Raw genomic sequence first — 15,548 nt, forward strand, 5'->3', positions numbered from 1 at the left:
AATCTACTTCAGTTTGGGAGATTGACATCTTTACAGTATTGAATCTTTAATCTTGGGTGCTTATCTTTCTCCATCTGTTTAGGTCTTTAATTTCTCTCCACATGTTTTGTAGTTTTTGGTCTGCAGATCTTGCACATCTTTTACCAAGTTTTCCAAATTATTTCATATTATACTAATGTAAATTGGATTGCGTTTTAAATTACTATTTGATTTTTCTTTTCTAAAGTATATAGAAATACAGTTGACTTGTAAGTATTGACCTTGTGTCCTGCCATACTGCTAAACTCACTTATTTAGTTCTACAAGCTGTTCCATACAGTTCAACCTCTTCCTTTTCAATCTGTAAGCCTTTTCTTTTTGTTGCCTGTTACACTGGCTCAAACCTGTAGCACAATGGTGAATAGAAGTAGTAATGGGGAACATTCTTGCCTTGTTCGTGACTGGGGAGAAAGCATTCATTCTTTCACGGTTAAGTATGATGTTAGCTGTAAGTTTTTCGTAGATCCCCTTTTTCTGGTTGAAGAAGTTCCCTTCTATTTCTAGTTTGGTGATAATTTTAAATCATGAATGAATGTTGGATTTGTCAGATTTCTACATGTATTGAGATGTTCATGTGTGTTTTAAAATTTGGTCACATTGATTTGATTTTTTTAAATTAACTTTTTATTTTGAGATAATTGTAGATTCACAGGCAATTGTAAGAAATAATACAGAGATAGCTGTGTACCCTTTATCCAGTTTCCTCCTTGTATGGTCAGGCCCCTCAAGATGGCTGTTCTCTTGCTTTTTGTACATCTCCTGCTCAACCAGTCCCTGCTTCACCTACACTCTGCTTACCTAAATGTGCTTGCCCCTTTCCCAGCTAGTGATTGTTCTAATTTTTAGACCTGTACAACTCCACCTACTAGTTTATTAAATGGAAACATTTGCCCTTATGGTGGTTGTTAACCTGAGGGGCTGTGAGGGTCATGCCTCCGCTGCTGGTTTCCCTGGTAACTGATGAGCCAACCTGACACCAGTTCTTCCTATAAATGGTAGCCTCCTTCTCCCTGGAGTAGCGAAGATTGCTGCCATGCCCTGCCTGCCGTCTGCCCTGCACTGTGGGGTGTCGCTCCAGAACCCGTTGTTCCAGACGTGTAAGCTCCCCATCCAGTAAATCATTGATGTCTCTGTCACTGTCTCCAGGCTCTTTGGTCTTGAGGCTGGGCAGCTACGCTCAAGGGGTGCAGCCCAACACCCCTACAGGAACTTGATAAATTGTAGTATGATAGTTTTCATCACCCTAGGATCCCTCATATGACACTTTTATAGTCATGTCTTTTTTCCCTTCTGCCTCCCACACATCCATCTTTAACCTCAGGGAATCACTTACTCTGTTCTCCATTGTATAATTTTGTCATTTTAAGAATGTTATATAAATGGAATCATACAGTATGTAACCTTTTGGGGTTGGCTTATGTTCACTGAGCATAATTCTCTAGAGATTCATCAGGTTGTTGCATCTGTCAACATTTTGTTCCTTTTAATTGCTGGGTAGCGTTACACAGTATGGGTTGACCACAGTTTGTTTAACCATTCACCCATTTAAGGACATATAGGTTGTTTATAATTTCTGGTTCAGATATCCCCTAAACATTCTTCCACAGGTTTTTATGTGAACATAACTTTTCATTTCTTTGGGATAAATGCCCAAGAGTACAATTGCTGGGTTGTGTATTATTCCATGTTTATTCTTCTAAGAAATTGCTAAATTTTTTCTAGAGTGGCTGTACCAGTTAACATTTCCACCATCAATGAATAAGTGATTCAGTTTCTTTGCATTTGGTGGTACAATGAATATTATTGGTATTATTATTATTATTTTTTAATCCTAATTAAGTGTGTAGTGGTATGTCATCATGGTTTTACTTTACATTTACCTAATGGTTAATGATGTTGAACATCTTTTTCATGTGCTTATTTACAGTCTATGTATCATCTTCAGTAAAAAGTCTGTTCATTACTTTTGCCCATTTTCTAATTGGATTGTGTGCTTTTTTACTGAGTTTTGAGAATTCTTTATATTCTAGATACTATTCCTCAGACACGTAGTTTGCAAATATTTCTCCTACTCTATGGCTTGTCTTTTCGTCCTCTTAAAGTCTTTCACTATGCAAAGTTTTAAATTGCAATGAAGTCCAATATATCAGTTTTTCCTTTTATAGCTCCTGCCTTTGGTGTAAAATGTAAGAACTCTGCCTAGCTCTAGATCTAGAAGATTTCTTCATTATGTTTTTTCCTAAAATTTTATAGTTTTACGTTTTAAAGTCTATGATTAATTTTTGAATTAATGTGAGACTTAGATCAAAGGTTTTCGTTTTGTTTTTTTGGAGGTTTTTTTCTTGGCCGCTGGGTGTCCCTGTTCTAACACTGTCTGCTGAAAAGGTTCAGTTCTCCATTGAATTGCCTTTGCACCTCTGTCAAAAATCAGCTGTGCATATCTGCGGAGGTCTGTTTCTGGGTTCCCTCTTGTGTTTCATTGATTTATGTGTCTATTTCTCTGCCAGTGCCATGCAGTTTTGGTTCCTGTAGCTACATAATAAGTCTAAAACTTGAGTAGACAAATGCTTCTCACTTTATTCTTCTTTTTCAAAATTGTTTTAGCTATTCTAGTTTTGTTGCCTTCCATATAAACTTTAGAAAAATATTGTCTGTCTCCCAAAAATCTTTTTGGGATTTTGATAGGAATTGTGTTAAACCTGTACACCAATTTGGGAGAACTGACATCTTTATTATGCTGAATTTCCCAGTCTATGAGCATAGTATGTTTTTCTAATTATTTAGACCTCCTTTGACTTCTTTTATTAACATTGTATAGTTTTTGGCATGTAAGTCCTATACTTTTGTTAGTATTTTGTTTTTTTGAGAGACTGTAAACGGTATTTTATTTGTAATTTCAGTGTCCATATATTGAATTTTATGAAATGTTCTTTCTGTATTGATATGATCGTGTGACATTTTTCTTCTTTAACCAGTTAATATGATGAATTACACTGATGTTGAGTATTGAACTAACCTTGCATCCCTGAAGTAAACCCCACTTGATCATGGTGTGAAATTCTTCCTGTTATTTTTTAAATAAATGAATTATTACTTATTACTGTATTTCACTTGCTAATATTTTGTTAAGGATTTTTGCATCTGTATTCATGAGGGATATTGTTCTGTATGTAAGTATTTTTAATTTTTCCTGGTTTTGTCACCAATATAATACTAGCTTCATAAAGTGATTTAGGAAGTTTTCTCTCCTCTTCTGTTTTCTGGAAGAGATTATACAGAGTGGTGTTAACTCTTTGTTAAATATTTGGTAGAATCCTCCAGTGAAAATATCTGGGCCTTGAGATTTTTTTTCATTTAAAAGTTTTTTTTTTTTTTGGTCAGGAGTGGTAATTATAGGTTTATTTATATATTTATTTTTAATGGAGGTTCTGGGGATTGAACCCAGGACCTTGTGCATGCTAGGCATGGTCTCTACCACTGAGCTACATCCTCCCCCTTTCAAAGTTTTAATATATGAATTCAATTTCCTTAATCGTTGTAGGACTGTTCAAATGATGTATTTCCTATCAGGTGAGTTGTGGCAGTTTGTGTTTTTTGAAGAATTGGTCCATTTTGTCTAAGTTTTCAATTCTACGTGTGTAAAATTTTTCATAGCATTCTCTTATTATCCTTTTGATGTTTGCCAGGGCTGTAGTGATATTGCCTGTTTCAATTCTGATATTGGTAATTTGTATCTTCTCTCATTTTTCTTTGTCAGTCTTGCTAAAGTTTAGGCAATTTTATTGATCCTTTAAAAAGACCAATTCTCTGCTTCATTTATTTTTTCTGTTGTGTCTGTTTTTATTTCATTAATTTCTGCTCTTTATTATTTCCTTCCTCTGCTTGCATTGTGACTATTTTGTTCTTTTCATTTCTTGAGATAGAAAGTTAGATTATTGATTCTATATTTTTCCTCTTTTCCTCTTTCTTCTCATAAAGGTATTCATTTATTGTTACAATTTCTCTCTCTACAGTGCTTCAGCTGTGCCCCACAAAGTTTTGTATTTTATATTTCATTTTCATTCAATTCAATGTATTTTTAAAAATTTTCCTCTTTGACTTATTATGTAGACAGGTGTTATTTCATTTCTAAGAATTTGGAGAGCTTTTTGTTATCTTTTTATTATTAATTTATAGTTTGATTCTATTGTGGTCAAAGAAAACCCTATGTATAATTTCAGTTTTTAAAAATTTGTTGAGGATTATTTTATGGCCCAGGATGTGGTTTTTCATAGTATATGTTCTTTGGACATCTGAAAAGAGTGTGTATTCTACTGTTGTTGGATAGAATGTTAATTAGGTCTTGTTGGTTGATGGCATTTTTGAGTAAGAACTTCTGTATCTTTGATGATTTTCTGTCCAGTTCCATCAGTTGTTGAGAGAGGGTTATGGAAGTCTCCATCTACCTGTGTATTTGTCTAGACAATTTCTCCTTTCAGTTCTGTCAGTTTTTGTTTCACATATTTTGCAACTATATTTGGTGTATACACATTTAAAATTGCCATGTCTTCTTGGTGGATTGCCTCTTCTGTCATTATATAACATCCCTGTCTGTCTCTGGTGATTTTCTTTATTCTGAGGTTCACTTTATCTGATGTTAATATGGCCACTTCTGCTTTCTTTTGATTTAAATTTCTGAGATATATCATTTCCTCTCCTTCACTTTCAACCTGCTCACATTGCTATATTTAAAATTTGAATTTTTTTATGGTTGCATTTAGTTGAGTCATGTTGTTAAATCCACTCTGCTAATCCCTATCTTTTAATTGATGTATTTAGGCATTTACCTTTAATTTAACTATTGATATTTGGGATCTAAAAATCTACCATCCTTTTTGTTTTGTTTTTTGCTTTCTTTCCTGTGCATTATTTTGTCTTCACATCTGTGAGTTATTAGTGATCATATTTTTTCCTAATTGCAAAGTTAGTGAATAAAATTCACCAAATGTTCTGTATTAAATATTCCTGCCATCAGTTCATCCAGTGAGTAATCCATTTATGCTTCCTTTTAAGAGAGATTTACTGAACCTCTGCTTTGTGCCAGGCATTGTCATATGAAATTTTCCTTTTTCAGACATTTCTTTTCTCTTCTAATTCTTTAGTAGTGTATTAGTTTCCTGTGGCTGCCATAGCAAATTACCACAAACTGGATGGCTTAAAACAACAGAAATGTATTCTTGCACAGTTCTGGAGGCCAGAAGTCTGAAATCAGTATCAACTGAGCAGAAATGTAGGTGTCAGCAAGGCTCCAGGAGAGAACCTGCTCTTTGTCTCTTCCAGATTCTGGGGGTGGTCAGCACTCTCTTGCTTGTGGCAGTATCACCCCAATCTCTGCTTTGTGGTCAAATTGCCTTCTGTTCTGTCTGCTTCTCTGAACATTTCTTTTATGGACACTTAATATTAAGTTTATAGCCTACTGGGATAATCCAGGATGATCTCTTTATCTCAGGATCCTTTTTTCAAAATTAAGATAACATTCACAGACTCCAGGATTAGGGAGTAGACACATTTTATGGAGGGCCACCATTCAGCCCATTATAGATAGCAGTTTTGTATGAATTTTAATTCCCGTTTATGATCGTCTCCTCACTGTGGCATGGGTCTCCTATTTCACTGCCTTCTCCTTTCCTTCTTGATTTTGTTTTTTGAAGTATTCACTTAGAGAGTGAGGATGGTGGAATGATTGTGCTGACCTGTATTTCACAGCCTACACTACTGCAGCAGGGCAAAAGCCTTTCTTCCTACCAGGGCAGCTTCATTTAGTTAGAGTATGCTGCTTATTAACTTAGAAAACTCTGAAGCAAATAAATATAATACTTCGAAAAGCTTAAAAAAACCATGCTAAGGTCTTATATACATATAATAACAATTCCATTTGAAAAGTTAAGTAAAAATAATTTTAGCTCAATAAATATTATGGCATCAGTATTTAACATGTAAATTGGTATCAGTTAAGGATAGCTGGAATTTCCCTCTGAGGTGGTGCCACATTCGCTAGCATCTTTTATATATATATATACAAATATTTCTAGTTCTTGACAACTTATGTTGCTTAGCTTATGTTTTAAAAACAAATATTTTTTTTGCCTGGAAATGTTTTTTCAGAAGAATCTAAACACCTTTTTCTGAGGTATTTAGGCCACTAGAGTATCACTGAGATTATTTTGGTAAAGCCTTAGTGACCTAATGAATATTATGTCAAAAAGATACAATATGAATATCCCTACTGACCTTTAAGAATATTGAGTGTATCGTTAAGAAGTTTCTGGCAACTTGGAGTCAGTCTACTGCAACAGGTAATTTCATGGACTAGAGGGAAGTATAAGGTTCTGCTGTAGTTGATTTTGTTGCTGTCCCTGCTGTTGTTATGATTATTAATATTTTACCACAGTGAAATTTACCATTCATATTTTTTATGAGGTACAGCAGACAATCAGGTCACAGGAAAATATGAGGTAGAATTTTAAAGCAATTAATAATAGTTTCAAGACTTTTAGACTTCCATAAGACGTGTATATAGATAGAGAGTCTTGTTTTAGCATAAGCATAATTAATATCTTCATGCATTTGTTATAAGATTTACATAATGACATTTCAGTTCTGGCTTTATTTTTATATCTAACTGTGTTTAAAGTTTAAAACTGCCACAAGTCTGTTCATTATTAAAAGCAATCATTTTTCAAGTTAATCATGCTTTTTATAATATAAATTATAATTACAAATTTTGAATTTGTATTTTCTTTGTAAGTGCTGGTCAAGACATCCAAGGAACAAGTGTGATCGCAAATCTTCCATTTCTGATGCGACAGAACCCTGCTGAGACGCTTCGGAGAGTCTTGCCAAAAGTCAGAGTAAGTTGCTGTGAAATCAGATTTGAGTTTACCATTTTTTTTTTTTTCCAGTAGTATGTTGTCATTGTCAGGAGAAAATTTCAGAGCTTTTGATGGCTGATCTTTTGTACCTAATCATTGAGTGGAGGAAGTATTATGATAAACATTTTGAATTATGTCGAAAATATTTAGGGAAATTATCTGATGGAAATGGAGAAATCTAGATCTTAAGTTGTAAAGATTTCTTTAATTGTTTTCTCAGTAGAGACATTATAATAAAGTTAGCTTTTTGGTAGCTCAAAAAAAATCTTAGTCATACAAAATCATAGTTATCTTATTTGGTATTCTACTGACTTAAGTATATATTAATTGTACTTCTACACATTGATAATATAATTTAACTGATAGTCCTAATAATTACCCTGCAGTGACTGCTGAAGAATCATCAAATAAAGATTGAATTGTGGCTATTGCAGTTTTAGTTTCATATTTAATTGCTTCCTAAATTCCTTCAGAATTAGTTTTCCTGCTTTAAGCAAAATATTTGATCTACTAGAACTTTCTTTGCTGACTGTATACTATTTATTGATTATTAATATACTATTAAATAATAAATACTATTTATTTGTACCATCTGCAAATGCTGTTCTTTATTAGAACTTGAATGAACAAAATGGATGATGTCTCTGTGTCCTCAGAGAGCTTAACCACTGGAGTTAGGGAGGTTATATACTAACAGGGATTCCGTTTGCTAATAGTGAGTTTTGTAGACTTTATCTTGGCTTTCTGTTTGGTTTAACTTTTTAATAATTTTTAAATTAATTTTACATGTTTAAAGTACTACAATTATTAGTTTGTCTTTGGGTTTTAATTTTAGGCATATATAGCATGTTTACAGTGATTTAGATCAGGGATATACCATGTTATTTTTACAAGATGTCCATATTTCTATGAAGGCAATATGAATTTTTTTAAACTGATGACAGTGGTAAATTGAGAAGATGTTTATTTTAGTATTGTATGTGATTCAAAAGTGAATGAAGCTTTTTCATGTCTGTTTTTCCCAAATCACTCCATAATTTCAGTGGAATTAAGTCTACACAATCTAGGTTTAATTTCACATTCAACTTAAGTGTTATTAACTGACCTAAGCTTGTTAGCACGTCACCTGAAAGTGTCAGTTAAACAGTAGTAGAAGGGAACAGGTGGTTAGGTCCTCTTGACTAAGAAGTTATTGTCCACAAGCAAATTAGATTTAAAGCTAAAAATATTGAGCATACTATACACTCTGTGTTGAGAGGCTAAATCTGGGCCACAGACAGCGTACCGGAAGTTCAGAGTTTCATAAAGCAAGAATAAACAATGAAGGATAAATAGTAGTGCGCTTTAGAGGTCTCTAAATTATTTTGATAAAAAAAAATCCTTTGCTAATGAGTTTATAATAAAGTTAATAATAACTCCTAGAAAAAAAATAATAACTCCTGAAAAATCTTAATTTCATGGGAATGTATAAGGAATATTATATACTCATATATAGAGCATATTTATAGAAAGAATCATGTGTCTCTGCTGAACTATATAACTGAGTATAGAAGATAAAGTTTTATTATGCCTTTAAAGTAATTAATTTTATTTCATAATATAGAGATTAACTGAATAAATGGATATAAAGAAAATATATACTGATGAATATGTACTAAGAAAACCTTTATTTATTGCTTAATGATTTCATTCATTTTTTTAATCAACAAGCAGCCATTTGTTTAGGACTCTCATATATCTTGCCCTGTACTAAAAAAGGTACAAAAACAGTCCCAGATTATTCTGTAATCAGAAAGACATAAAGACTATGGAAAACAAAGAACAAACATAGGAGAGTATTCAGTTGTGTGATTCTGACTTTATGTAAAAAGTACTGAAGAACTAAGCAAATGGGAAAGACTTTATGGGGACAATAATAATTACTTTTATAGAGGGTTTAATATAAGATGTAGGCAGCTAAACATTTAAGCAACCTCATGTTAAATTATAAAACCTATGTTCATGAGCAAATCATTTTGAAATCATAATATTCAGATATTCATAAGACTTACTGGTACTCATAGCACCTTCTTCAGTTCTCCTTGTTTCTGTGAGTGGTTACTTCCAAGTGAGAAAACGATGACAAAAACTGCACATAGCCAATGTATTCACTTTTACCATGACCATAATTTCTTAGTTAATCTTAGAAAAAAGCAATCTTGTGTCTCAAAGTGAGCATTTAGTAATAATGGCCTTCTCATTCATTCATAAATATTTACTGTGCCAGACACCGTTCTAAGCACTAAGAGAGGTGAACAAACCAGAGAACTTGCCCTCAAGGAAGTTTCCAGAGGGAGAAACAGACATTAAACTAGTGAATGAGTGTAAAGAACAGAATAAAGTGACAGGGTGTGGGGTTGAGGGGCTGGTTAGGGGAGTGAGACACCGACTGAACATTGGGAGGTCAACGAAACATCTTTGAGGAACTGAAAACTGAGGAAGTAGGAGGAAGCAGGCATATAAGGAGTCAGGAATAAGTGGTCCAGGCAGAAAGAGTTCTCTTAAAGAGTTTGGTGGAATTGAAAGAGGTAAGTGTGATTGGAATCGATTGGGTAGTGTTGAGCTGTAACTTGAAGAGAGGTTAGAGATGGTCAGTGACAGAGCATGCACGAGTTGTTTCTTAGGATAGTGGAAAGCCATTGAAGACTTTCAGCAGGCCTGTGATTTACCTCACATTTTACAAGGATCATTTTGATGATTGTGTGGTGTGGATTGGAGTGGGACAATTAGAAGGCTGCAGCACTAGTCATTGTGATATTTGAGGCTCACTTGGATTAGGGCAGCTAATTAGAACAGTGGAGAGTAGGGGGTATATCCAAGACAAGTTTATTGAGATAGAATGAACTTCATAATGAATTGGATGTGGGAAGTGAGGGATGACTTCCAGATTTATGGCTTGAGTGTCCATATGGTTCTACTGGTTTTGAGTATGTTGGTTGATAGTTTATTAAGTCCACAGGGAAAAATAGTTTGAGTACTTACTAATGCTAATCTTCTGTGAATGATGTACTTTAGAGAATTTTAAAGACATGAACAGTAAATATTTTATATAAGAAGCTAATCATTCCCCAGATTTTTTTCATATTTATAATATAATAGTATAAGCAGCTTTTACAACTCATGCTTTACCTTATCTTTACCTTAACATCAGATAAATTGATGATGGAGATTTTTATGGCCTGGTATGTTATAAGTTTCACCAAATAAAATGTTTTTATTTTGTTTTCATTTTGTTTTATTGCATTTGCACTTATCTTTACAATAATATATTAACCGAAAATGGTTTTTAAAATAGGTAGATATTTTCATTGTTTTAGAGATGAAGGACTTTAAAGTTAAAATGGCAGAAAGAGAGTCAGGATTAGAACTTGAGCTAATCCATAGTATTTCTACAATTTACTTTCTAAATTATATCCAAAGTGGATGGTGAATGATAATACAATTAGATCACTCATCTCAAGGTCAAATTTAAATAAGAACCCAGAAAGGAAATACTTTGACCTCCAACTTAAGTTCTCTAGATATAAGTGAGACACTTCTAAAGTACAGTTGACCTTTGAATAACAAGGGTTTGAACTGCTTGGGCCCACTTACACTTGAATATTTTTTGATAAATATGTACCGCAGTACTACATGATCAGAAATTGGTTGAGGCTGTGGTTGCAGAACCTGGATACAGAGGGAGGGCCTTCTGTAAAGGTCTATGTGGATTTTCCTGAGTGGATGTGTTGGTGCCCTTAAACCCGCATTGTCCAAGGGTCTACTATTGTGGCTATATTCATTTTATACAATTTAATCCTAGGATATCCTTTGAAAAATAAAACAGTTTTTTCCCGTGGTCTTTATTGATTGTTTGAATTCTTTTCCACAATATATTAAATTGAATTAACATTAGATATTAGATTTCACTATTTGACTTGAACTTCAGTTGTCTAGAAATGAAAGAATTGATTTGTCAGGATAAATTCTGAAAATACTGTGGTCCTTTATACATTTTAAAATAGTACTGATATAAATAATCATATAATATCAGTGACTCTTTTACACTTTATAAATGAAGTGCAAAAAAAAGTTTCCACTTGTGAGTTATTGAATGGTGTTATTGTTTTTCACTTATTTTGGGAACCAAAATGCATGGTGTAAAATTACCTATTAGAAAATGTGCAATTCTGGGAACAGATAAAAATAACTATAGCTGACATTTATTGAGGTCTTATGATGTGTCAGGCACTGTACTCTGTCAGAAGTTTTACACATTTTTATCTCTTCGAATACTCGTGGCAGTTCTGTAAGGGTCACTTGATAGAGGAGGAAACAATTTAGGTGAGTAACTTGCCCAGAGTCACAAAGCTAACGAGTGGTATGATTAGGTTGGAATAGAGAGTCTGACTCCTGGATCCTCCCACTTAACTGCTGTACAACCTCCTCACTAGCTGGTCATGACTGCAACAGATAAGTAATAGATAATTTTAGTTCCCAAGCCTTAGTCATCTCTTGTGTGGTTACTGGTTACTGGTTACTGCTGTAGCCTTCTCACTGGACCTGTTGCTTCCACTTTGCTCCCTGGAGCCCATTCAGCCAGAGAAAGCTTTCATTTATTTATTTACTTAGGAACAATCTACACATTATTTTGACAAACAAAGTTATATACATTTAAATTGTACAATATGATTTAATGTCTATATGTTGTGAAAGGATTACCCAAGTCACATTAATTAATCAATCTGTCATCTCTCAATCATTTTTTTGTTCAGAGAGCTCTTTTAAAAGCATCAATCGTATCTTTTCTTCTTGAATGAAAACTACTTAAGTGGTGTGGTAGGCAGAATAGTGGCCTCCCAACGATTCAGATCCAATCCCTGGAACTTATAAACGTTACCTTTTGTAGATGTGGTTAAGGATCTTCTGTTAGGGAGATTATCCTGGATCATCTGGGTAGGCCTAAATGCTGTCACATGTATCTTTATAAGAGGAAAGCAGAGGGAGATTTGGCCCAAATGTGGAGGAGAAGGCAGAGTGAAGACAGAGGCAGAAGTGGCAGTGATGTGGCCAGAAGCCAAGGAATGCCAGCAGCTACCAGAAGCTGGAAGATCCTACCTAGCGCCTCTGGAGAGTGTGGCCTTGCTAACACTTTTAGTTTGGCTAAGTGATACTGATTTAGGACTGATGGCCTCCAGAACTGTGAGAGAATACATTTCTGTTGTTTTTAGCCACTCAGTTTATGGTCATTTATTATAGCAACCACAGGGAAGTAAGACAAGTAACTTCCCATTTCAGATAGAATAAAACTCTACCATGCTCTTAAATGTCTAGCTTTCTGACCTCTTCACTTACCATTCTTTTCTCTTTCTTCCATAAGGGCAGAAGTCTTGTCAGAGTGATTTATCACAGTATCCCAGAACCGAGAACAGTGCTTAGCAGAAATAGGCACTCAAAAATAATTTTTAAATGAGCATTCATTGAACTTAATGTTCTGAGACAGTAAGTGTCTGCCTGAAAGACCAGTGACACATTGGCTGGATTCACTCATGGCATTTTTGGATTAGAAGTAAAAACAGGATATCAGTGGAGTGATATGATGCTGACTTAGGCTTCTAGAGAGACCTTTTTTGGGGAGGAGTGGGAAAAAGATACATAATAGGGAAAAGATAAAAGATATAATTAATCAATATGAAATTTGATCATTTGAGATCAGTAGATGTGGTCTACCTATCTTTTGATTCTGAACAGATTTATTCTACTTTTATTAATTTTGCATAACTTTATTTTCATTTATAGAAACAGTGAAAAAATACATGTTTCTCCCAGTGTGATTATTTATTAGAGTATTTTATATCTACTGAATATAGGTAGAATTTTTAAAAATTTATTTTTACATTTTATAGACAGCCTTTACTGTGTGAATAAAGACATTTGTTAATAAAAGCTTAACTTTACTTAGATTTTAAGTTTTATTTCAAGTGGCATAGATACGTGGATAACCAATAATGAAGTGAGGAACACTTACTGTGGGCCCGACCCTTTGCTCAATGCTTTGGACACATCCTTTTAAACTTTTTATAACAGCTCCATACCGTGTATTTATTCTCCGTTGATGGTTGAGAAAATCTAGGCTTAAATAGTTCAATGTTTGACTATGATATTTTGTTGACACATACAATTGTATAGTTTATTCTTACAGTTCACCAAGAGGAAAAGAAATAGTCTTAACTAAAAGAATTAAAGAGCATAAACAGATGATACAAATTGCTTTTTCCTTCAGTTTGCAGTTCAAAAATAAAGGGACCTGTCTTCCTCACTGTAGGTGATGATTTCTGAGATAACTTAAAAGTTAAGTTCTGAAAAAAGCAAAAGGATTTTGCGGAGGCAACAAAGTTATACATAATAAGCAGAACATGATGTTCTAGGCTCCCGACAGCTCATAAAAAGCCCACAATAGAATAGTACTCTATTGACATGCTAAGTATTTAGGGACACTCTGATGTGAGGGAAAGTGAAGAAGAAAGTGAAATTGTGCCTGTAATGTAAGATTGATGGGAAAAAATCACCAGGGTCAGAATAGATCTTCCAAGGAGTTTTTAATGGGATAGGAAGCATAAAATTGTGTAACTTATTCTTCCAGTTCACTGAGAAAAAAGGGAGAAGTACTATTAAGCAAAAGAATTAGAGAGCACAGACAGATGATATGAAATGCTGCAGATGCAAAGGAACTTTGCACTCACTTGCGAGTTCTTTTCCGCAGGCCTCCTTGCCTTGGGGGGCGAGATAGGAGGCTGGTGAGAATCCCTCTGGTGGTGCATGTGTGGTGATGACTGACTGCTACTTGGGGGTGGGGAACACAGCGCTGCTTGCTTCCTCAGAATAACATGCATGGACATACAGAGAATTTCAGAGAGATGGAAACTATAATCAAATGAAACAATAAAATAAAAATCAAATGAAAATGCTGGAAATGAGAAAAGGATAATATCAGAGGTGAGACATTTCTCCAATGGGCACAACTGGGGAAAGAATCAGTGAACTTTAACGTAGAAATTATCTAAACTGAAACACAAAGATAAAGAGTGAAAAAACAGAAGAGAGTATTCAGTGACTTTGAGACAGTATAAAGTGATGTAACATATGTGCAACTGAAGTCTCCAAATGAGAAAAGAGAGAACAGGGAAGAACCATTTGAAGAAATAATGGCCAAGACTTTTGTGAGATTAATGAATGACAATAAACCAAAGATCCAAGAAGCTTAGAGGACCCCAAGCAAGATAAACACACACTCCTCCTAGGCACATCGTGATCAAACTGCTGAAAGTGAAAAATAAGAGGCAATCTTGGGAACAACTAGAGACAAAAGAAACATTACATACAGAGGAACAAAGATGAGATTTAAGCAGGCTTCCTCTTCAGAAAACATGCAGGCCAGAGGACAAAGGAATGTTGTATAAAAGTATTGAAAACGATAAATAAATAAAGCCAATAAGAAATCTACTCCTAGTAAAAATATCTTTCAAGGATGAAGGCAAAATATGATTTAGTTTTTAGACAAACAGAAATTGAAAGAACTCATTGTACACTACAAGAAATGGTAGGGAAGTTCTTCAGGCAAAAGTAATACCAGATGGAAATTGGATTTCATGAAGGAATGTAGAGCTCCAGAAATGGTAAAAAATTAGACTAAATGTAAATGGAATAATAACAGTTCTACAGAAATTCTTCCAGAAAAAAGAGGATAAATTAAGAACTTCCAAGTGATTCTGAGGCCAGCATTATCCTGATACCCAGATAAGACATAGATATTATTAAAAAAAATAAACAAACCAGCGATGCATGCCTCATAAACTTAGATGCAAACATCTTTTGAAAAACAGCAAGTCAAATCCAGCAGTATATAGAAGGGATAATACATTGTGATCAATCATGGTTTATCTCAGTAACTTGGTTTAAAATTCAAAATCTAATTATTGTAAGTCATCATATCAACAAACTAAAACAAACAAAACAAACAAAACCAAATGCCACCATCCAATCATCTCAGTGGATTTAGGGAAAGCGTTTGACAGACTCCAACATCATTCCTGGGAGGGGGGAACCCAAAACTTGAGCATACTAGAAATAGTCAGGAGAGCGAAGGCTTCCCCATAAGATCAAGAACAGGCCAAGAGTGTACACTCTTACTATGTTTGTTCAACATTGTACTAGGTATTCTAACCAATGTAGAAAGGCAACAAAAAGAAGTGAAAAGCATCCACATTGCAGAGGAAGAAGTAAAACTGTTTTTTCTGTCAGATAACTTTATCATCTATATGGGAATCTGCAAAAGAAAAAATACTTAGAACTGCTGAGTACAGAAAAGTTACAGGATACAAGATAAATAAGCAAATTGTATTTCTACATACTAGCAATAGGCAACTGGAAAATGAAGTTTTTCTGAATTAAAGTATGTAATACTTAGGGATAAATCTGACAAATAATGCATTAAGACCTGTATACTAAAAACTAGAACACTGCTGAGAAAAAAATAAGAGAACTAAGTGAATAAAAAGAAACACCACAATCATAGATCAG

General features: G+C 34.1%; 1 protein-coding gene across 1 annotated transcript in view; it reads left to right on the forward strand.

Moving 5' to 3' along the window:
• The window catches only part of PPP4R4 (protein phosphatase 4 regulatory subunit 4), an 89,113-nt gene that overhangs the window by 25,479 nt on the left and 48,086 nt on the right, over positions 1-15,548 (forward strand). The window contains 1 exon segment of the mRNA XM_032482559.1: positions 6,827-6,929. Within this exon segment, the coding sequence (XP_032338450.1) occupies positions 6,827-6,929 (103 nt within the window).

The sequence above is a fragment of the Camelus ferus genome, chromosome 6 (genome assembly GCF_009834535.1).
Source record: "Camelus ferus isolate YT-003-E chromosome 6, BCGSAC_Cfer_1.0, whole genome shotgun sequence".
Taxonomy (NCBI): Eukaryota; Metazoa; Chordata; class Mammalia; order Artiodactyla; family Camelidae; genus Camelus; species Camelus ferus.